We start from the raw sequence: 22814 nt of genomic DNA on the forward strand, positions 1-22814 counted from the left end.
CCTACACCTACACTCTTAGAAATAGAGGTGATACGAAGGGTTCTTTCAGTGATTCCATAGAAGAACCGTTTTTGGGTCCCATCATAAAGCATTGTTAAAAGGTTCTTCACACTCTGCTCTCTCACAGATGATTCTTAATGGAACAAACGATGGTATTTCTACGGTATCACTCAAATAACCCTCTGTTGCAACTTTCTGAGGATGTATCTTGAAGGTGGGAGGAGCTTTTGAAAAACTGCAGCTGTGGAAATGTGAATATATTTTTCTAAATATGTTTATTCTACAAATTTTATTATATTTTTACACCAAATACAAAATAATCGCCCTTGGCCAGAGTACCCCTTTAAATTATGTCATACTGACCACAGCATTCTACCCCCCACCCTTCCTTCCCCTTCCTGCTACTAATTCCCATTCATGATGACGGGCCTACGGATTACATTGTCCCGCCCAGCTCACTGTGGTGGTTATTTCTGTCTGGGGACGCACCTTCCAAATCCCTCTCATTCAAATCCTGACCCTCTCGCTGAGTGGACAAGTGGATGGAGAAAATTGGGAGAGAGGAAGAGGAAAAGGGAGGCTAGCGAGGACAGCGTAGCAGCTGGGATAGCGGAGGTGATGGAGGTGGATGTGGAGAGGGTTGGCGGAGAGGTGAGAGTGAGTGAAGAAGAGGAAGATGAAGAAGAGACGGATTAGCCACGTCCCTGTATCTCCTGAAAATCCCATTAAAGCGCAGGAGCAGCCACTGGCAGGTACACATGAGTGTGGGTGCGTGTCTGCCCTTCAGCTGGTCATAGCTGTGTCCATTAGGGGGCAGTGTGGTGCTGCAGCTTCTGTCTCCACTGCCAGGCTGTTCTGCCAGCGCTCTGACGGCTGAAGTGCTGACCTGCAGGCCGCTGCGCTCGGGACTGACGGACCCCCGTTAGCTTTCACTCATCATTAGCCGTGTTTCTCCACATCTGGTGTTTTATTAGCCGTTCCTCTCGGATGGGGGGCTGTTGAGGGGCTTGTTTTACAAATGACAACAAGACAAATGGGCCAACTGGGTTGTAACCCTTTATAGGGCTTACAAAAGTTCTGACCGCTCGCTGTGTCGGACATGGGTCAGGTTCTCGCTCCGGTCATGGCATCATAGCAACCACTTGGGATACAGTAGAAACCACCTGGGTTACCAGAGCAAGCACCTGTGATACTTCAGTAACACTGTAGCAGCCAATAGTAGTAACCATAGCAACCTCTTAGCATCACTCTTGCAACACCATGGTGATCAACAAGCATTGCTGTAGCAACCACCTAGCAATACCATAGTATAATACCATGCCGGAAATCCTGTGGCAAGCACCTAGCTGCCATGTGTGATGCCCTAGCAACCCCTGAACAACTCCATAGCAACCACTGAGCAAAACTTTCAACCACCTTGTAACCGCCTGTAATACCATAGCAACCACTTTGCAAGCACTTAACACCATAGTAAATACCTGTGATGCCATTGCAACCACCTGGTAACCACTGAACAACCCCATACCAACCACTGAGCAAAGCGTTCAACGCACCCTGTAGTCAACTTTGATACCATAGCAACCACCTAGCAACAAACTCTATTGCAGCCTTTTTGCAACCACTTAACACCATGGTAAACATCTGTGATACCATTGCAACCACCTGGTAACCACTGAACAACCCCATACCAACCACTAAGCAAAGCGTTCAACGCACCCTGTAGTCAACTGTAAAACCATAGCAACCAGCTCTATTACAACCACTTTGCAACCACTTAACACCATAGTCATACAGCACTCTGTCCGTGTGTGTTTCCTCAGTGTGTTTCTTCATGAGCCGTGTGTCTCTTGCAGTTGTGCTCTCCAGTGATGATGATGATGATGATGATGATGAAGAAGAAGAAGGAGGATCAAACGTGGGACGCAGTGATGCTCTGAGTGCTCAGGTGAATAAAGACCCTCCGGTGAGTGTTTAAGGGTTTAACGTCATTCTGATAGTGTCCTCTGAACAGTAGTCTAACAGTGAACTAGAGGTAACTGAGGTAACACTGAAGTAAAAGTGTACAAACGGTGAACTAGCAGTGTGCTAACAGTGTGCTAACAGGTAACACTGAGGTAAAAGTGAACAAACGGTGAACTAGCTGTGTGCTAACAGTGTGCTAACAGGTAACACTGAAGTAAAAGTGTACAAACGGTGAACTAGCTGTGTGCTAACAGTGTGCTAACAGGTAACACTGAGGTAAAAGTGAACAAACGGTGAACTAGCTGTGTGCTAACAGTGTGCTAACAGGTAACACTGAAGTAAAAGTGTACAAACGGTGAACTAGCTGTGTGCTAACAGTGTGCTAACAGGTAACACTGAAGTAAAAGTGTACAAACGGTGAACTAGCTGTGTGCTAACAGTGTGCTAACAGGTAACACTGAGGTAAAAGTGAACAAACGGTGAACTAGCTGTGTGCTAACAGTGTGCTAACAGGTAACACTGAGGTAAAAGTGAACAAACGGTGAACTAGCTGTGTGCTAACAGTGTGCTAACAGGTAACACTGAGGTAAAAGTGAACAAACGGTGAACTAGCTGTGTGCTAACAGTGTGCTAACAGGTAACACTGAGGTAAAAGTGTACAAACTGTGAACTAGCTGTGTGCTAACAGTGTGCTAACAGGTAACACTGAGGTAAAAGTGTACAAACGGTGAACTAGCTGTGTGCTAACAGTGTGCTAACAGGTAACACTGAGGTAAAAGTGTACAAACGGTGAACTAGCTGTGTGCTAACAGTGTGCTAACAGGTAACACTGAGGTAAAAGTGTACAAATGGTGAACTAGCAGTGTGCTAACAGAGTGCTAACAGGTAACACTGAGGTAAAAGTGAACAAACGGTGAACTAGCAGTGTGCTAACAGTGTGCTAACAGGTTACACTGAGGTAAAGGTGAACTAGCAGTGTGCTAGCAGTGTGCTAACAGGTTACACTGAGGTAAAGGTGAACTAGCAGTGTGCTAGCAGTGTGCTAACAGGTAACACTGAGGTAAAGGTGAACTAGCAGTGTGCTAACAGAGTGCTAACAGGTAACACTGAGGTAAAAGTGAACAAACGGTGAACTAGCAGTGTGCTAACAGTGTGCTAACAGGTTACACTGAGGTAAAGGTGAACTAGCAGTGTGCTAACAGGTAACACTGAGGTAAAGGTGAACTAGCAGTGTGCTAACAGTGTGCTAACAGGTAACACTGAGGTAAAGGTGAACTAGCAGTGTGCTAACAGTGTGCTAACAGGTAACACTGAGGTAAAGGTGAACTAGCAGTGTGCTAACAGAGTGCTAACAGGTTACACTGAGGTAAAGGTGAACTAGCAGTGAGCTAACAGAGTGCTAACAGGTTACACTGAGGTAAAGGTGGAGCTTGCTTGCGGAGGACTATGCACGTGGGGAAAGGAGGCCCTGGTTCAGGGGAGAGGAGGCCTTCAGACGAGCTGGTTTTGGTTCAAAGCGGAAAGCGTGGAAATGTCTTCACCGCAGATTGTCTAGTCTGGTCGGGTCGGGTGCACATCACGTCGCTGCCGATGAAGACGATACCTCCTAAAAAGGTTTCAGAACGTTCGATTAATTGAATTTAAAGCCAAGATGCTCTCGATTTCAGCAGAAACGTGGTTTGGCTTAGTTGGCGTGCCTTAATGGAAGCCTTGGCCGAGGGCAGCGGTTTGGCGCGTGTGTGTTTTCTATTCTTTAAGCACAGAAGGTTTCGATGGAGGACTGCCTGCTAGGCTACGACAGGGATAATCAGGCCACCCTAGACCGCTGGACCAGGGGTCTGTCAGACGTTTGGGAAGACCCAGATAGCTTTTCAGAATGAGTTTAATTCAAACGAGCAGCTTAATAAAACCGCTGCAGCCGGAAAGCAGAACTGACGTTCGGCACAGAAGGTCTTTAAAGAGCCCGTGTCCCAGAACCTCCCCTCACTTTTTAAAAGGACACAGTGTGCCGCCATTAACGCTCATCGCTTGATCGGTGGCGGCTCAGCGGTTAGAGCGCCGGGCTGTTGACCACAGGGTTGTGGGTTCGATACCCAGGCAGGGCATGGTCTCGTCTTACGTAGCCTTCTGAGGTTTAGCCCCGCCCATTCATGCTGACGTTATGAGGAGTGTTTCAGCTGCTTTTTGAGCACCAAGCAGCTCATTTGCATATGTTGGTCTTAAAGGTGTGTGTCTCTCTCTCTCTCTCTCAGAAGGCCGGCCCGAACCCTAGCGCAGGAGGAGGTCAGAAGTCAGGGGATGCAGAAGCTCCGTCCACCATGGAACTGGCCTTCTCCACTCTGCACTTCGGCTCCACATGCAGCCACGCCAACGGGCCCATCGTGGTGCGTTCCTGTGTGTCCAACCCGAACCCTAACCCGAACCCTAGCAAAGCTCAGCCCAAGACCACAAGACCACCACCATCATTCCAGAGAACACAGTTAGTTCCACTGCTCCACAGCTCCTCAATGCTGGGGGGGCTTTATTACACCCCTCTACTAGCCCACGCCAGGCACTATTGGGCAGCATGGTGCCCATTGGTTCATCAGTGTACTCTATTCTATTGGCAGTACTTCTCAGTGTCGCTGAATGCCTTCGTTGTAGAAGGGGTGTCCACATATTTGTGGACACGTTTGGCATGTGTATCCAGCAGAGGCGTGCTTCTGATTACAGCAAGGTCTGTGCTGAACGGTGGACATGCTGAACCGGTTCAAAGGAGTTGCCCTGCCTTTGTTATGTTCCTTCAAGCCTTCTCCTTTCACACACACACTCACACTCACACACACACACACACACACACACACACACACACACACACACACACACACAGTGCTGGCTGCCAGTGTGTGGTGTTCTTGGGTGTTTCTAATGAGGCACATGTTGTGTTTTTTTACAGAATTTTAATTGGCAGCTGAAATGAAATTGAACAGGCCTTATAAAAGGGGGAGAAACGAGAGGGAATCAAAACACACACGCATGCACACACACACACGCACACACACACACACACACACTCTCGCACACACTCATATATACTGACAGACGCCTTATAACAATGTCAGGACCCCGTATGTGTTAAACATGGGTGGATGTCTATATGTAGTATGTTCCATATGCAGTGTGTTTATCGTCACTGTCAGAACAAACACACGCCTAACTCCAAAGCATTAACTAGACGGGACGTGTGTGTGTGTGTGTGGGGGTGAGGGGGGGTGTAGGGACCCACTCGTACCTTATAATGGAAGCTTTCCAAGGAATTTTGTTTCTGTCGGGCTGTTCGTCATGTAATCGATCCCAACTGGAGTTTTTTCGGGCAGCCAAGTTGGAGCTAGAAGGTTTTTGCGCAACAGCAGTGATATGAAACCTATACACACACACACACACACACACACACACACACGCTATATGTCCACATATTTATGGACACCCTTATTAATGAACGCGTTCAGCTATTTATTGCAGACACAGATGTGCAAATACACACACATTCAGCTTGTCTAGTCCCTGTAGAGAAAGAAGTACTGCCAATAGAATAGGACCCCCCCCCCTCTAGCATTGAGCTGTGGAGCAGTGCGACTAACGGGACCTCACTGCTGCTCTTGTCGCTAAATGCAATCAAATCCTCACAGCAATCCCCCTCCAAAATCTAGTAGAGCGCCTTCTTTCCTGGGCGGTAGAGACATTTACTCCAACAGGATAAAAAGCAGGATAAGCTCTTTTTGTTTTTTATACCCATGGTTGCTAAGGTGTCCCGGTGGTTGCTAAGGTGCAAAGTGGAGCTAAGGTGTGTCCAAGTGACTGCTTGGGTGGCTGCCGTGTTACTTAAGGTGATTGCAAAGGTGTTTGTAGGGGTGGTAGCTATGGTGTCATCAGTGGTTGCTAGGGTGTGAGATGCTATCTGTGGTATCATTGTAGCATTCGAAGGCTGCCCTCTATTTATTCCTATGGGAAAACAGCAAAATGAGAAGACAGTAAATGGGAATAAGTGTGATAAGGGTGTAGTGGATTATTTAAAGGATTATTTAAGCCTGATCCTAAACTTAACCCTAATCCTTAGCTCGGGGACGAGGTTGTTGTTGTTTTTCCTTTGCTTTTGCCACAAAACCAGGACGTGTTTGTCCTCAAACTATGCGAATGCAAACACTCTGACAGATGCTTGATGAGGCCTGTTGATCTGCTCCGTTGTTGTGTATTCTAACACAGGACATGTGTTACTGCAAAGAAGCGCGAGAGAGAGAAAGCAGGAGGGAAAGGCATGAACCAGAGAGCGAGCGAGCAAGCGAGCGAGAGAGAGAGAGTTTTGCCAGTACGTCTGAAGCTGAAGCTAATCCCCAAAACGATGCTAGTGTTGGAGATCTGGATCGTAGCCACGGCGCAGATCTTACCCCCGATGCCGAAAAGCATCCCAGCTAATCATCCTCATATGCTTATAAAGGCTTCAAAAGCCCGAGCTGAGCACGTGTGGGATTGTCTCTCAACTTTAACGAGCAATTAAGGACCACAGCTAGGCCAGGCCAGGCCAGGCTCGGTCACTGCACCTAACGAGGGAAGCGGTTGTGTAACGGCCGCTCAGTAGGTCAGTGTGCCGCCCTTTTTCTGTCAAACCCTTTTAATTGGCCTCACAAACAAGCGGACACGTGCAGGTCTTCGCACTTTTTCGTCCGCCCGTGTGCCACTGCGCCGAGCTCGCCGCGGTTCCTGTGGTTCCTGGCGCTCTCCGCTGTTCCTTGCGCAAGAAAAAGAACATATTTAACGTCGTTAGTATCGTGTTTTCTTTTGCCGGGAGAAACGCTACCAGACTGCAGTGTGGCTTCTTTTAACAGCCTAATTGAATTGTGAATGTAGGCCTGTGGGTTACCCTTCAGTGCTGCTGCGACCAGCGACGGGTCTGACAGATATATGAAATGTCAGGTTCTATAAACGGAGCCCGTTCGTTGCTCCCCCTCGCACTAGCAGGTACGGACATAACGCATGGCTCCTCCAACACGTGTGAAGACAGCGATGAGGCTTCGCTGGGTCCGCAGCCAAACGGAGAGAGGGCGCTATCTACTGACCCGGGGAGAGCGCTGCCAATTGTGCTCTACCCGACTCCGGCTGCTGATGGCAAAGTGGAAAACCATGCCAGTTTCCTCCCTTTCAGTAATGCACACACGCTCCCAATACAACTTTGAGTCCCGGTAGGAGCTAAAAGTAGCCGAGAAGTAGACCCCCGTGGGGGGTTACACGGCAACCAGTGCTGTGTTAACGATGGTTGCTGCTGCAAAACTCCCAATTTTAAAGATCACATGCCCAGAGACCAGCCGTTAGACCACAGCTACATTAACCTCATACTCCGTACTGTCGCTTTAAGGCCTTAAGGAAAGCTCTGAGGGTCGGTGTTTGTTGTTATTGGACAAACCTATAAACCCACCCACCCTCGGTCAGTTTAAAGCCCTCATGGGTTCACTTTCATAGCCAGGCTGCCTTCTAATTTAGACTGTTTACCGTTCGTCTGTTTACCGCCTTGCCCACTCGCTCTTACTGCATGTCCTGCACTTAGATGATCATAGTGGTGATGATGAGGACGATGATGATGATGATGATGATGTAATATGTTTCTTTTCTGTCTCATCTTACAGATCACAGAGGAGCGCATCTCCATACCACTGAAAGGTAAGGGCACTCGAGGTAGGGTTGGATGAGAGAGAGAGAGAGAGAGAGAGAGAGCGAGAGCTGTAGAGGTTTATGGTCAGATGGTTCCAATGTTCACTAGGGCCACAGTGTTTATGGCACCGTGGCGTTCTCCTCTTGGAGGGCGTGTTTTAAGGGGGTTTCCGGAGCTGCTGGACTGTTCCAGAACATCTATCCGGAATACTTGCACCCCTGGGAATTGATCACGTTCCAGCTGATCCTCCACTGGCTTTTATAGAAGAACTCAGACTTGACTCGTTAGGAAGGGGTTCAGCAGGTCATGTCTCTCGCGCTCTCTCTTATGTTAAGAAGGCTCAGCTTAAATCTCTATTTATGTCTGTGAGACAGAGGTGAGGCAGAGGGCTTATTTGCATGTCTGGGGTGTGTGTGTGTGTATAGGAGTATCGGAGAGATTAGTGGTGTGTTCTGGGGTTTGTTTCAATGCATAGTAATGTTTATTGTTTTTGGGATTCAGGGCTTGTAGAAGATCCGCTTTCCTGTTAAATACACCCAGATTTTTCCTAAATAATGCCCAGAATAGTCCAGAAAAAATTTCAATCAAGACTAGCACCCCAGAAACTCGACTAGGACTTGTACCCCGAGATTCAAGACTCAACCAGGACTCATGCCCCAGAAACTCGACCAGGAATCGTGCCCCAGAAACTCGCACCCCAAGATTTAAGACTCGACCAAGACCCAGAGACCTGACTAGGACTCGCACCCCGAGCTTCAAGACTTGACCAGGACTCGTGCCCCAGAAACTCTACTAGGACTTGCACCCAGAGATTCAATGACTCTCGACCAGGTCTTGCACCCCAGAGGCTCAACTAGAACTAGCATCGAATATTTAAGATTTGACTAGAACTTGTGCCCCAGAGGCTCTCACAGGACTAGTGCTCCGAGATTCAAGACTCACCTAGGACCCTCACCCCAGAGGCTCGCCTAGGACTTGACTTGCACTTGACTAGGGCTCTCACCTTAGAGATGGGAAAAGAATGAAATGTGGGCTCTGTAATGTTCTAACTCTCCCTCTCAGATGGTGAAGATGGAGTGGCGGTTGCCGTGGTCCCCTCTGAGCTCCACAATTACGGCGTGTGGGACGGGGCTTTAGCAGGGGATGGAACTCTGCTGTCCATCTCCCAGCAGCCTTCGCCCTCCCTTCTCTTCCTCATCCTGTCAGACGCTCAGACCAGACTGCTGCACACCGAGCTCTCAGCAATACACAACACACACACTGCTTGTGAGTTTTCTCTCTCTCACACACACACACACACACACACACACACACACCTCAGGCCATACTAAATGCTGCACATTGCACACTTCCTTTAGTCAGCATGGCGTTCCTCTTTCTCTGTAGGTCAGTCTGGTCCATTTTTGTTGGTGACGCTGGCCGGTCAGATGGACGAGCTGCAGTCGGCCCTGTTGGCCTCTCTGATGGATGTGATTGGTCTGCGTTACGGCCGGCCGTTTCTGGGCGTTTCTCTCTCCTGGGCCGAAGGACTGAACCGGCTTCACCTGCATCCGCGGGGGAGTCACCTTCTCACCCTGTTGGGTCAGGGAGACGGTGTCGACGGTGGCCAGCGCACAGAGGGGGAGAGGACTGATGAGGTACTTGCACTCCTCACAGTGAAGGTCCTAGGGCCAGGGGACCAGGGGATGACCATTAATAATGTCCAGAAAAACAGGGCTTTGCTGAGGAACTGTGTGATACAACACTGTGATAATTGGTGATGGCTACATGCTACGTTAGCAAACTGTTGACATCAGACTTGCTTTGGCTGATGGGCTGCAATTGAGGCAAGCTGGAAAATTGTGTAAATTAGATTTCCTAATTTGGGTTCCTGTAAGATGCAGCTGGATCTCCTCCACTACTATTTGATGACTGCCAGTCCAGTCATTCCAGCCCTGTGGTTTCTTCGGCCTTGTCCACACGTAGTCAGAATCCAATAATTCAAGGTCGTTTTGTTTTTTTTTGTTTTTTTCTCATTTGATTCCTGGTGAGAATCGTTGTTTAATCGACTGAAACAAGGTTTCATCTTGGCTTAGTTCAGAGTTTTCTCTTTGAGCCATCTCTGGGATTTTCTCCTGAGCTCCCTCATTAGGGATCTTGGCTGTGATACCTGTAAACATTACACCCGCTGCCCAAAACCATTACAACGCCCTTCCTAATACGTTGAAGGTCATCTGGTCCAGGGTGTTTCCAGCCAAGTGATGGCGAAGCACTGAAAGCACTGGCCTGGACCTTGTTCCACTGCTCCAAGCTCCAGGCCAGGACACGGGGGTCCGAATTTGCCAAACCAATTATTATTTATCTATTTTTTTTTAAACGAGTAAGGCGTCTTCAACCCGTCGTCAGATTACACTGCAGGGGGTGATGATCGGGGTCCAAGCACTTTGCCTAATTAATTACATGATGCACGAATGACGGGCCTTGTTCAGAGGGTCTCAAAAGAGTGTACGTGGGTTCCTCTGGATCCCATTACAGGGGACTGGTTTGTGAACTGGTCAGCATTTTCACTGCTCATGGGTTTTCATGCCTGTGTGTGTGTGTGTGTTAGTGTCCATCATCAAAATCCCCACGGAAATACGGTTGAACACAGTTGAGATAAGGTCACTGCAGGGATTGCACAAGCTGTGTGTGGAAGTAGGGTTTGGGCTTCCCTCAGGCCCCCACTGTGTGTGTGTGTGTGTGTGTGTGTGTGTGTGTGTGCAGTGATGTAAGGCTCCTCTCTCTGGATGTGTACGCATCTGTTAGCTGGTAGATGGGTGTGAGGACATGTTGCAGGGGGTACATCATGTCTCTCTCTCTTTTTATTTCTTTTACTGTTTGTTCCATTTGGCAGAGCTGAAAGTAGGCCATCACTCATTTGCTCTCGCGCGCTCTCTCGCCCTCTCTCGCCCTCACTCTCTCTCTCCATGTTCCCTCTTTTTGGCTGACGTCATTCAAGAATGAAGGAGCCTAATTATGCAGCGCAACCAAAAACACACTATGTGCTCTCGCGCTCTCTCTCTCTCTCTCTCTCTCGCGCTTTTTTCCATGTTATCCTTCTGCTGTACTTCTTCTCTCTTTCTTTTTTTGGAGGGAAAGGGGTGGAGAGAGAGAGAGAGAGAGGTGGAAGGAGGAATGGATGAGGGAGAGAGATGGGAGGAACTGGATGGAGAGAAGTGGTAGAGGTGGAGAGATGAGGGAGAGATGGAGGGGTTGGTGGAAAGTGTGATGGAGAAGCAGGTGGACAGATGATGCGGAGATGGAAAGCTAGAGTGGGGGAGAGAGGTGGAGTGATTGATGGATGGATGGATGGATGGATAAATGAGGGAGAGAGATGGGAGGAATTAGATGGGCTAGAGGTGGTGAGATGAGGTGGAGAGAGACCAAAGGAGAGATGGAGAGGTTGGTGGAAAGTGTGATGGAGAAACAGGTGGACAGATGGTGTGGAGATGGAAAGCTAGAGTGGGGGAGAGAGGTGGAGTGTTTGATGGATGGATGGATGGATGGATAAATGAGGGAGAGAGATGGGAGGAATTAGATGGGCTAGAGGTGGTGAGATGAGGTGGAGAGAGACCAAAGGAGAGATGGAGAGGTTGGTGGAAAGTGTGATGGAGAAACAGGTGGACAGATGGTGTGGAGATGGAAAGCTAGAGTGGGGGAGAGAGGTGGAGTGTTTGATGGATGGATGGATGGATGGATGGATAAATGAGGGAGAGAGATGGGAGGAATTAGATGGGGTAGAGGTGGAGAGAAGAGGGAGAAAAGGAAGAGGTGAGGTGGAGAGAGTCTGAAGGAGAGATGGAGGGGTAAGTGGAAAGTGTGATGGAGAAGCAGGTGGACAGATGGTGCGTAGATGGAAAGATAGATGAGGAAAGAGGTGGAGTGATGGATGAATGGATGGATGGATAAATGAAGGAGAGAGATGGAAGGAACTAGATGGGGTAGAGGTGGAGAGGTGAGGTGGAGAGCGACTGAAGGAGAGATATAGGGGTTGAGATATAGGAAAGTGTGATGGAGAAGCAGATGGTGTGGAGATTACAAAGCTTGACGATGAGCGAGGTGGCGAGGGGATGGAGGGCGAGCTGGAGCGAGATGAGGCGATTATGGAGGGAGAAATAGATGGGGTATAGATGGAGGGGAGGATGAAGATGGAGTTAATATTTTGATGGCTCTGATTCTGAATGCAGGCCATTCCAGCTGGGACCACAACCAGCAGAGCAGGAGGTGGAGGAAAGTCCAGTGAAGCAACAGGCACGAGACACTCCTCTCTTCGCAGCTACACGAGACAACAGAGCCTGCCCCGAAGGTACACCTACACCCACGTACACCCACACCCACCCACCACTACCCGATGCATAATGAATGCACAACAACATACCCTCTCATAGACCACAGACGGCCTTCCGTCCGGTTATATTTCTAATAAAGTGGCCAAAGCTTCAGGTAATAAAAGCACCCAGATGATGAACATTTGCTCGGGTCAGAACTTCAGCATCAGATTTCCTAGCGGAGATCATTCCAGAAGCTTTCCTGGTGCACGTTGGCCCGAATCGGACAATTTCAGAAATACGATTTGATGACTGCGATTACTGGATGAGCTGACTCCACTCTTTCATGCTTTGGTTGGTGCGCAAGTTCTGGCCCGCGTCGGCCATGTTTCCGTGTCATTGCTCAAGAACTTTCCATAAGGCTTTTCCTGAAGTTTCCACTGAAGCTTTTGAAGTTGTGAACCGGGATTAGCGTGACAGCTGTATTAGAAGGGAGGGCTGTTGTCAGCGTAGAGGGCGAGGGCACTGGGTTTCCAGGTGGGGTTAGCGTCTGCTCAATGCCGAAAAGCAATCGGGGTCCAAGCACTAAGCCTAGTTATGTAGTCAGTAGAGCTCAAATGATTGGCCGTTTTTTTTTTAATAGATGAGAACCCGCAAGTGGCAATCCTTGGGGGCCCAAGCACTGTATGCCACCGTGGCGAGCCAGCAGAGCCCAAATGACGGGCAGTGTTTCTAGACTGGCCTTAATTATCTTAATTAAGAGGTTTTGGAGAATGAGCCTGAATTGAGCATATTTGTCATTTTTGGTCCAGGTTGATCCAGTACCCCCCTCCCCCATCCAAAGGCGGCATCACCGTGACGTCAGAAGACCTGGAGTGCCTTAGAGACGGCGAGTTTCTGAACGACGTCATCATCGACTTCTACCTCAAGTAAGTTCTTCTGCGCTCCCGGGTTGCCCAATGCCCCCAATGTAAGTCCTGTAAGTTGTGAGGTAAGGCCAGGCATCAGTGAGAGCGAGACTTGGCCACCCCTGACCGTGTCGCCGGTTCACCGCTTGTCCTTCCTTGGAGCACTTTTGGTAGGCACTGACCACCTTATACAGGGAACCCCCCATCACAAGACCTGATGCCTGATGTTTTGGAGATGTTCTGACCCAGTCAGCCGTCTAGAACATCACAGTTTGGTTCTTGTCGAAGTGTCTCCGCCCTTCAACACCTCCTGGAGCCACTGGAACCATTGCTGCATGTTGGACAGAATGGCAGGTGAGCCCAGGTTAACATCTGCTGTTTCTCTGCAGGTATCTGCAGCTGGAGAGAGCGGATCAGGACGTGGCCAACAGATCCCACATCTTCAGCAGCTTCTTCTACAAGCAGCTGACGCGCAAGGACAACAGCAGCGAGGAGGAGGCCGGCGGCACGTGAGAGACGCACACACACACTTTACGCAGGGGGGTGGGTGGGGGGGTCTCGAGCGGTCCAGTGGAACAAGGCGCTGACGTTGTTCGTTTCTTGCAGGGCGCAGTACAGACGCCACCGGAGAGTGAAAACGTGGACCAGGCATGTAGACATCTTCAGCAAGGACTTCCTCTTCATACCAGTCAACCAAGAGTGAGTCCCTCTCACACATGTTTTGGCAAATTGTACAAATTATTAAAGAACAGCACAAATGATAAAAGACTTTTGGCCAGTTTATTAACGATAGCACTGGTCACTGTTGTTGGACATTACGGGACGAGGACTAGTTCCCTTCTCCATGTTTATAGACAGAGACTGAGAACCTGACCGCTGCGAGTTCGGGCTCCTGCGAGGGTTTGAGGTTGAGAGCCGTCGGTCTCAAAATGTCCTCATATGCGGGTTTCTCACATTTTCAACATCGGTTAGGGTTGTTAAAATACTCTAGCATGGGTCAGGCATTACATATTTATTATAATATATTATATTATATTATATTATATTTATTTATTTGTTAGATTAACCATCAAAACAAAATTAAACACTGTACAGTACAGCGCATCCAATCTGAACAGCCCTTGAGGTGCAGTGACAGAAACGGCCTGTTCTTTTGCAAGAGGTTAAAAAACGGTTATTAGGCCGTGAAGGATGGCCGAAATCACGGCCCAGCATCCCAGGCCTAGTCCTGCCACGCCTAATTTATGGATCGCACTCCTGTGCTGCACGTTTTGCGCAGTTTTCCCTAATCTGCCTCGTTCTGTTTGACATAAATTCTCTAAGCGGTTTTAGCCGGGGGGGGATTGGGGGGGATATTGGCACAGCGTTTTCATTTATTTATTTATTTATTTATTTATTTATTTTTAATTTGACACAGCTGAGTGCATCACGTCTCACAGCGCTCGACAGACGCCCCGTTCACCCTCACAGGACATGTACATGTACATGCAGCCGCACACTGTGTGCTTGCTCTGGGACATGCGAGGGAAGTACGTGAGGTCATGGCTAGTGCTCAGGATGCCAGGGGGTGTTATTGTGTGTGTGTGTGTGTGTGTGTGTGTGTGTGTGTGTGTGTGTGTACCATGTTTGCAGGCAAGGGGATTCTTTCCTGCTTTCCTCCAGAACTCGCAGTACCCTGCGCAGTACGTTCTCTCTTTAAGATTAACGAGGCCGGCCCAACAAGCGGTACCCGGATTTCCCCTCGGCGATCAGTCACAAGTACTTCTGTGCCTCTTTACCCCGAGGCAGCGCGAGTGCAGCTGTTTTTATTAGAACAAACAGTGCCCACTGAAGAGAAAGCCAGGCATAGTAAATGTATCGTCTCCCTCTCTCTCTTTTTCCCTTGTTTTTGAAGGGGGCTAGGATAGGGAGTTCAGCTCCAGGGCTCTGGACTCTGGATATGGCTGAAAATCACATCACCATACATGTATTATATTAGTTTAAACGCAAGGATCCTGCAACAAAAAAAGAAAACGGACACTAGGGGCTCGTCTTGATGCTCGTTACTATCTTCCACCCTAACCGCCTGCGTCCTTAAAACAGCAGTGCTGTTGGGTGCGGTGGTCTCGAAATAATGAGGTGTGATCAGGTCAATTTCTGGTGTATTTCTACGTATCTTGGCAGCGGAAAACACGGCAGGAGCTCCACTGACCGAAAACAGCCTAGTCAGACGTTCGTTGCTATTTTGGCAGTGAGTTGTCAACACAGGTGCGTGCAGCCCGACGCTCGTACCCCCATAATAGCAATCCGCCAAAGTCAGTCAGACCGCGGCTGGCTCTTAAAGGGAACGGCGAGCGACTTTTCTGCGTTTCGAGCCGAACAGTTTGATCACCAAGGCTTTCTGTGATCAAGGACCAGTGAAGAATTACTCTCCGCCTCTGTCTCTTTCTGTCCAGAGCTCACTGGTACCTGGTGGTCATCTGCTTCCCTGGTCTCCTCCAGGCTGAGTCAGTACCGTGGAAGTGCCTCACTTCAGCGGGTGCTTCTGGGACCATGCAGAAACCCCAGCCGCAGGCTTCCGGCAGGCCAGGCGGCCAGGGCAGAGCGCTGTCTACAGGCCAGCGGCAAACAGGTGACTTTGAATTGAGAGAGACCACAGAAGCCACCTTCAGAGGTCTTGTGGAGGGAGCTGTATTGGTGGGGTATGTGCTATCTGGCAGCAAGAGACCACAGGTACCACCAAAACACCTCCCTCCACAAGTCATCTGAAGTGCAGAGGTCTTGTGGAGGGAGGTGTTTTGATAGTCTCAGTGGTATCTTGGCACCAGATACCACCCTGAGAGGTCTTGTAGAGGGAGCTGTTTTGATGGTGACAGTGGTATCTTGGCACCAGATACCACCTTCAGAGGTCTTGTGGAGGGAGCTGTATGTGCTATCTGGCAGCAAGATACCACAGATACCACCAAAACAGGCCTCCAAAGCTGTCCTGGTGGTGTCTTTGCATGAAATGCCACCTTCAGTCCTGTGGAGGGAGCTGTTTTGGTAGGATCTTGGTCCTGGATACCACAGATACCACCCTGAGAGGTCTTGTGGAGGGAGCTGTTTTGGTGGTATCTGGCTTCTGGTGCCAAGATACCATAGATACCACCAGAACACCTCCCTCCACAAGTCATCTGAAGTGCAGAGGTCTTGTAGATGGAGCTCTTTTGATGGTATTTGTGGTATCTCGGCACCAGACACCACAGATACCACCTTCAGAGGTCTCAGAGGTGGAGGGAGCTGTCTTGTTAGCCTTAATCAGCCTTATTGGGCGACTAAGAAAACCCAAGGACGGCTTAAGTACACACACACACACACACCATGTCTCTCTCTCTCTCTCTCCCCCACATAAACACATGCACGCACGCCCATCTCCACTAATTACTTTCAGTAATCTGCCTCTCCACATGTGGTTTCGATGTTTCTCAGAGGTGTAGGAACATCGCTGTTCCGTCTGAAACCTGATCGAAACTGAAATGTAAAACAGCTCCCCGAAAGTGGCTCTGAGGGTTCTGGCCAGCGAGGTGCTGGGGGCCTGACTGTGCCAAGAAACCACCCCTGCCCAGTCCGTCCCTTGCGGTTCACAGTGAGTCATTCTGCAGCCTAAACCCCCTCAATAAGTTCGTACCAAGGATCTGGAGGCAGTTTAAGCCAGCTGAGGGAAGTCTGTGTGGATAACCGCTAAACCGATTATAACTATAATACGAACAGAACTACAGCTTCGCCATAGTAGACCCTCCCCCTTTGAAGTCGTCATCCCCACCACATACAGAACGCTTCCTCTGTCTCTTCCTTTGCATTAGTTCTGATGAAATTCTAAAGTATGATAAAATAAATATTAATACATTTGTAGGCTGGACTGGAGAACTGCATTTGAGTTGGGCGTTTTTCAAAACGTTTTTTCGCCGAAACAAGCCAAACCGGGTGGCGCAACAGTCTAAGCGCCGGACTGCTCAAGGCCCATTCATGGCTGGGAGTCCTAGACAGCATAACTGACCTCGCTCTCTCAGGGTGGGTAGGCTGGCCCTTCCTCTCCTCCCCCCATGACCTGCTAGCCCACCGGTCCTACCGGCTAGTGTGAAAAGAATTAGGGTGACTCCGGGTGTTTTATTCGCAATGTAGCTCCAGAAGCCAAATCTGGACGCTAAATTGTGTCAATTCTAGCCAGTGCGGGTGTCCTGACGATGATGGGCGCCTGTTAGCAAACGGTTCGGAAATGGAGAGGCGTTTGTGCTTCACATTGATCAGAGGAAGCCCACGCTAACCTTCACCCTCCCAGCCTTGGTAGCGTTGAGAGACCGCCACAACCCCCTCTTTGCGGAGCTGGAGCAGCCCCAGTGATGTCACGGTGAACCTGCCTGTGTTGCTTTTCGGAGCCGTTTGTGAAATGCCAGTCTAGCAGGTTGGAAAACCGCCGAGACGAGATAAGCTGGGCTATCAGATCCAGACGTTGTTCTGGTCAGTGCAGTGGCTGCTTCCTGCAACGACTGACCGCAGATAAGCGCTAGAGCAAAGAACACCAACCGTCTGGAGTTTATGTAATAAAATAATCACGCTGTTATGGTTACTCGGCAACTGAACAACGACAGGAGGGTTATGTTTGCTTACAAAAAGTTTGGCCACGCCTCCCGTAGGAACTTCTGATCAGAATCTTGAGGACATTCTGATCTAAAGGCTTAAATGCTTGGAAGTTCGAGTCTGGAAGGCAAGCACCAGTGAGACACAGGGGGGCTGCTGAAGAACCTGGAATAGATGGATAGCAGATATATAGCAAAACCCTTTTTACCCTTTTTACTTTTTTTTTTTTTCATTATTTTATGGTTTTGATGTCATGATGTTTATTAATTACATAATAAGAAGACTAGAGTAGCTCCGAAAAAAATGTAATGGAAATCTAGCAATCAGGATTGATCGCTCACCCAGATGCAGTCGACCAACCAAGACATGTTTGGTGCCTGACGTGTCCAAGAAGAGATGCTAGGCTAACGTTGCTAACTAACACTGCACATGGAATGTCACCAATCTCGTTTTCGTAAATAAAACACCCAGCATCCTCATTTATTTGCGTTTAAATGTCTTGAAATGCTCAGATTTATTAGAAAAGTAAGTAAAAAAGTCACATCCGGTTTAAATTTGGCAAACAGATGAAGATCTGGATGCGTTTAGACACTCATTTCTGGCCGTTCGTTCACCGAGGATCTCACTCACTCTCACTCGAGGGTCACTGGATCTCGGGCAGTGGACTGTGACTGCTGCATTATTTCGGATGGTATGGAAATTTTGAATAAGCCGCTGACGTCAGGTTTGTCCAAACTTTTGACTTTTTAAATGATTCTAATGGTGTTTTGCTCTCTGATTTCAGGAAGCACCGATGGACCAAAGCGCCAGTCCCACGACCTCCCGGTAAGTGCTGTGCTGAGGTTTTCATGGCATTTCCTAATTTTCTGTGCTAAAAATAATATTACTGGATAACTGAAAGTAATAAATACCTTCTAATGAATAATTATGTGATCAAATTTGTGCAGTTTTGAATCAATGGACTGCCTGTCCTCGTATTCAAAATATTGACACTGTGTGTATGTAGTTCATATGGATGAAGGTTGTGTATTCAAGGTTTTTTTTTAGTAATATTGAATCACAATAATCAAGTAGTTTCCTAAAAATAATAATAAAAAGTAAATAAATAAATAAAACTATATATATATATATACATATAATATTCACAATATTATTATCAAGTCAATATTATTTTTGTGTATATATATATATATATATATATATATATATATATATATATATATATATATATATAGTTTTATTTATTTATTTACTTTTTATTATTTTTTTAGGAAATTACTTGATTACAAATAATCAAGTCAATCACAATAATCAAATAATTAAAAAAAAAAAAAAATCATGATCCAAAAAATAAATAAATAAATAAATAAATAAATATATATATATATATATATATATATATATATATATATATATATATTTTTTTTTTTTTTTTTTTTTTTTTTTTTTTTGGGGGGGGGGGGATTACTTGATTATTGTGATTCAATAGTATTAAAAAAATCTTTACAGTACATTCATGCATGACTAATAAATAGTGATATTGTTTGCAGACACATTAAAGCTCCAGTAGTGATGTGTGTTATTGTCTATAGAAAAAGCTGCCAAATAAAATAATGTTTGCAGAGCTTTGGTCGTCTTCCAAATGGCCTTGTTGGCTAGAGCCTCTGCAGACCCTTGACTTGTCTCTTTACAGTGTATAGTTTATGTATAGGGGATGCGTTTGTGTGTTTTCAGGACTGTACTGTGCTTAACTGCCAGAGGGAGAAGGTCACCAGAAGGTAAACACATCAAATCTCACAATTCTCAAATCACAATACACTTAGAGTTGTTCCTGTATTCACTGATGGCACGGCCGGTCCCCCCGGGTCAGTGCTGTGAGTCCGCTAGCACCTGCTGGAGCTCCGCTCACGTGCTGGAGCGTCAGTAAATCCAGCACCGAGAGGGAGCGGAGCACCTGGGGTCAGAGAGGCCGCACCGGGTGGCACAGATCAGATCAGCGTCTTATTTTCTCTCTGTTGTTTGCTGTAGGCCCTGCATTTTGATCATGGATTCCCTGAAGTTGTCCTACCATCATCGCATCTACACGCTGTTACGAGAGTGAGTGTGCCTATAAGAATTGAACGCGGCAATCGTCTGGGACCAAGCACCGCACAAGTTTGGAGGCCCAGAGCAGTAGTCAGAAGGGCGGTGTTTTTAGACTTACCATATTTATGACAAAAGGAGATTTTGGTTAATATCATAAAGCTTCTCTCACTTTTTCTTTTTTTTTATTGATTAACTTTAGATTTTTCTTCATTTACATTTTCTCACCAATTCGGATTGCCAGTTACCCAAACCATGCATATTCTCCCCCTGCCATATGCAATGCTCCCAACATACATGCATCAGCCAGCAGATGCCAATACCTGCCAGCGTTGCACTGGAGTAATCTGTGGAGGAAGTACTATCTCCCCACCCTGGAGAGAGAGCAAGGCCAATTAAGCTCCGATCTTCTGGCTACCAGCATGACTGGGATTCGAACCGGGGACCACCTGGTCGTAGTGGTCACCTAATTTTTTTTTATTTAACTTGTATGTAATTCCGTTAGTGAGGGCTAGTTCAGTTAGGTGTGAAGCGGTCTGCACCCCCAAGTCTGAGGCCATGGTGGTATCCCTGAAAAGGAGTATCTCGGGGTCTTGTTCACGGGGTCTTGTTCTCACCTATGGTCAGGTGGTGTGGGCACTGACTGAAAGAACCTTACTCTCTGATCCGAGATCTGATCTGAAGCCTCTCAGCTAGATGGCGGCAGGTAGAGTTCAGGTCAACCCCGATCACCACGATAGTTTTTCTGGTCCAGCCTTCGCTGGTGCCTGTGGTACTTGCCAGCGTTCTGCGAAGAGCGATGTTAGGTCAACACAGCATAAACACATAAATAGCCCCCCCCCCCAATGCCTATAAAAAAAAGCATGGGACCTCCATACTCCATATTGACCAATTTATTTTTACTGGCCCCAACCAGACCCGGGCATATTACTGGAGTCGGCACAGGTAGGCATTCCTCCTGCACTTACTCCCAGGTCTCCCAGGGTTCGGGCCTGTCTCGAATCTTAACACATCTGCCCTTAATATTCAGAGGCTCCTTATTATTAAGGGGTGTGTGGAGGAGTGTTGGCCTCGTGCTAAAAAGTCTTAAAAGTATGCCCTGTGGCGAACTGTCTGGGCGAAGACGAGCTACAGCTCATATAAAAGCAGCAGAGAGCTTTGAGGTGGGGGATGACCTCATGTATGGGTGCCCAGATTTCAGAGAATTCATAGAGCTGCTAGGAAGGATCCCTGAGGTGGGACATGCTTCTTTAGGTTTGCGATAGCGCTGTTAGGCTAATGTAGCATTGATTATAATAAAATCATTGATTTATTAAAATGTGAGGGATAATTAGGGTCTTCACAGGCCATCATAAGTCTGCGCTGCAATCTGAGCGTTCTCCAAAAGGGGGCGCTACATTTAAAGTAAGGCTTTAAAGTATCGTTTGTTTTAACGCTAGCAAATAATGGCGTATCCAAATAATGTCTTCACCTGTGGTGTACCTCTGCTTCACCCCTCAGCTACCTGCAGGTGGAGTGGGAGGTCCGGAGGGGGACCCCGCGAGCGTTTGGTGAGAACAGCATCAGAGGCTGCCACTGTAAAGTCCCCCTACAGGACAACAGCAGCGACTGCGGCCTTTACCTGTTGCAGTATGTGGAGAGCTTTCTGCAGGTACGAGCATAGAGTGGCCTCTCGCTGCCGTCCAACGAAAACCATGTATCTCCATTTTTGTCCGTGGTTTGAACCTTGGAGCTGCCTCGGTACGCTGTGTGAATACTTCTGGACGAATAGAAATGCTCTAGAATCGAACCCATAACCTCCTGAAACTGTGCAGCACAGACTACCTGCTTTGCCACTGCTTTTACCACCCTATTACCCCTAAAACTAAAGAGGGGAAAGCCTCTGTATGGACATAAGTATTGGGACATTTGCTCATTCGTCGTTTCTTTTGAAAGCAAGGGTATCAAACAGTGTCTGTACTGTCCAGGAAAGATTTGATTGCATCCCAAAAGTACTGGATGGAGCTCCACCATCTATCATTCCAGAGAACACAGTTCCTCCACAGCTCAATGCTGGGACCCCTGACATTAGGTCCAATTGTATTGGCAGTACTTCTTTCTCTACAGGGACTAGACAAGCTGTGCCTGTGCATTTGCACATCTGTGTCAGCAGTGGTTGCATCTTAAAGTAGCTGAATGCATTCATTAGAAGGGGTGTCCACAAATATTTGGACACCTATAGCTGCTATCTGCTCCTGTTAACTCGCTGAATCCAGAGTGTTGGGAGCAGGGAAAGCAGGGGGATACTTCAGGCCCAGGGTTGGGAGGCACTGATCGGTGACGGATTAAACACACACACACACACACACACACACACACTCTCTCAAACTTCAACACACATGTTTGTATGCAGCCCAGCAGCCCATATTCCTCAGCTGCTCCGTGTTCAGCTCCTGCCAGATCTCCTCGTACGCTCTGCTCGTAAGCTCGTCCAGCGCTAAGAGCATTCCTGTGCTGTCGCGCTCGAGCCGGTTGCCGTTTCATGCGAGGACTCGCTGAGCCAAACACAACACAACCCACCGCGAGCAAACAGTGCTCACCGCTATGAACTCGTTGGCGGTCGCGTGGCCTCGGCACACGCTGTGCTCCGCAAAGTACACAGAGCTGCACAGCGCGTATGCAAGTGACGTCTGTCGTTTCCTCACCGCCTTTAATGTGTGCTTTGTTCTGTTTTGGTTCTCAGAACCCAGTGGTACACTTTGAATTCCCGCTTCGACTGGAGCGCTGGTTTCCACGGCAGCAGGTGCGGAGGAAGAGGGAGGAGCTACGCGAGCTGGTGCTTCAGCTGTACCGGAGGCAAGGGGGTGGGGCCGAGCAGGGCAGCGGCTAGGAGCGAGCGCCGCCGTCCAGCGGGCACCAGAGCAACGTCCATGGCCTTGTTTTATACTAATAGAGAAAGATGTTTTTATTTATATTTCCTGTTAATTTATTTTAATTATAGAGGGTTTTTTCAGTGTATGTGCAGTTTTTTAATGTGGGAAAGGGACAAAAAAAAATGCCCACCTGAATAAAGTAAGGGTTGTTTCTAAAGAGGTTGCTGTGCTTCGTTGCAGTTTGTGGAGTCCCACAGGGTTCAATTGTAGGGTCTGTGAAACTGATGTTTGCTATGCGAGTACTGGTACCCACACGCTTACGTGGCCTTGCATGAAGCTGGTATTTGGTTCATGCCAGCGGATGTTTTTGCCTTGGCGAAGAGGAGTAGAATGATGAGTAGGAGGAGGGACCACTATCCTGAAACCTTGCTTGGAATGTGTATAG

At 48.0% G+C, this 22814-nt stretch overlaps 1 protein-coding gene across 3 annotated transcripts in view; it reads left to right on the plus strand.

Moving 5' to 3' along the window:
- The window catches only part of senp7b (SUMO specific peptidase 7b), a 29300-nt gene extending 6723 nt beyond the window's left edge, over positions 1–22577 (plus strand). For 2 of the 3 annotated variants that reach the window (XM_072671516.1, XM_072671518.1), the window contains exons 8-22: positions 1854–1963; positions 4215–4346; positions 7620–7653; positions 8708–8911; positions 9032–9282; positions 11851–11969; positions 12744–12860; positions 13229–13348; positions 13446–13538; positions 15275–15450; positions 18220–18260; positions 19170–19213; positions 19464–19532; positions 21018–21168; positions 22240–22577. In XM_072671516.1, the coding sequence (XP_072527617.1) occupies positions 1854–1963; positions 4215–4346; positions 7620–7653; positions 8708–8911; positions 9032–9282; positions 11851–11969; positions 12744–12860; positions 13229–13348; positions 13446–13538; positions 15275–15450; positions 18220–18260; positions 19170–19213; positions 19464–19532; positions 21018–21168; positions 22240–22386 (1808 nt within the window). In that variant the 3' untranslated portion in view covers positions 22387–22577. The remainder of the gene's footprint in view (positions 1–1853; positions 1964–4214; positions 4347–7619; positions 7654–8707; positions 8912–9031; positions 9283–11850; positions 11970–12743; positions 12861–13228; positions 13349–13445; positions 13539–15274; positions 15451–18219; positions 18261–19169; positions 19214–19463; positions 19533–21017; positions 21169–22239) is intronic. The other variant, XM_072671517.1, reaches the window with a different exon arrangement.
- Positions 22578–22814: the final 237 nt, after the last annotated feature.

The sequence above is a fragment of the Salminus brasiliensis genome, chromosome 25, assembly GCF_030463535.1.
Source record: "Salminus brasiliensis chromosome 25, fSalBra1.hap2, whole genome shotgun sequence".
In the NCBI taxonomy this organism is placed as follows: domain Eukaryota; kingdom Metazoa; phylum Chordata; class Actinopteri; order Characiformes; family Bryconidae; genus Salminus; species Salminus brasiliensis.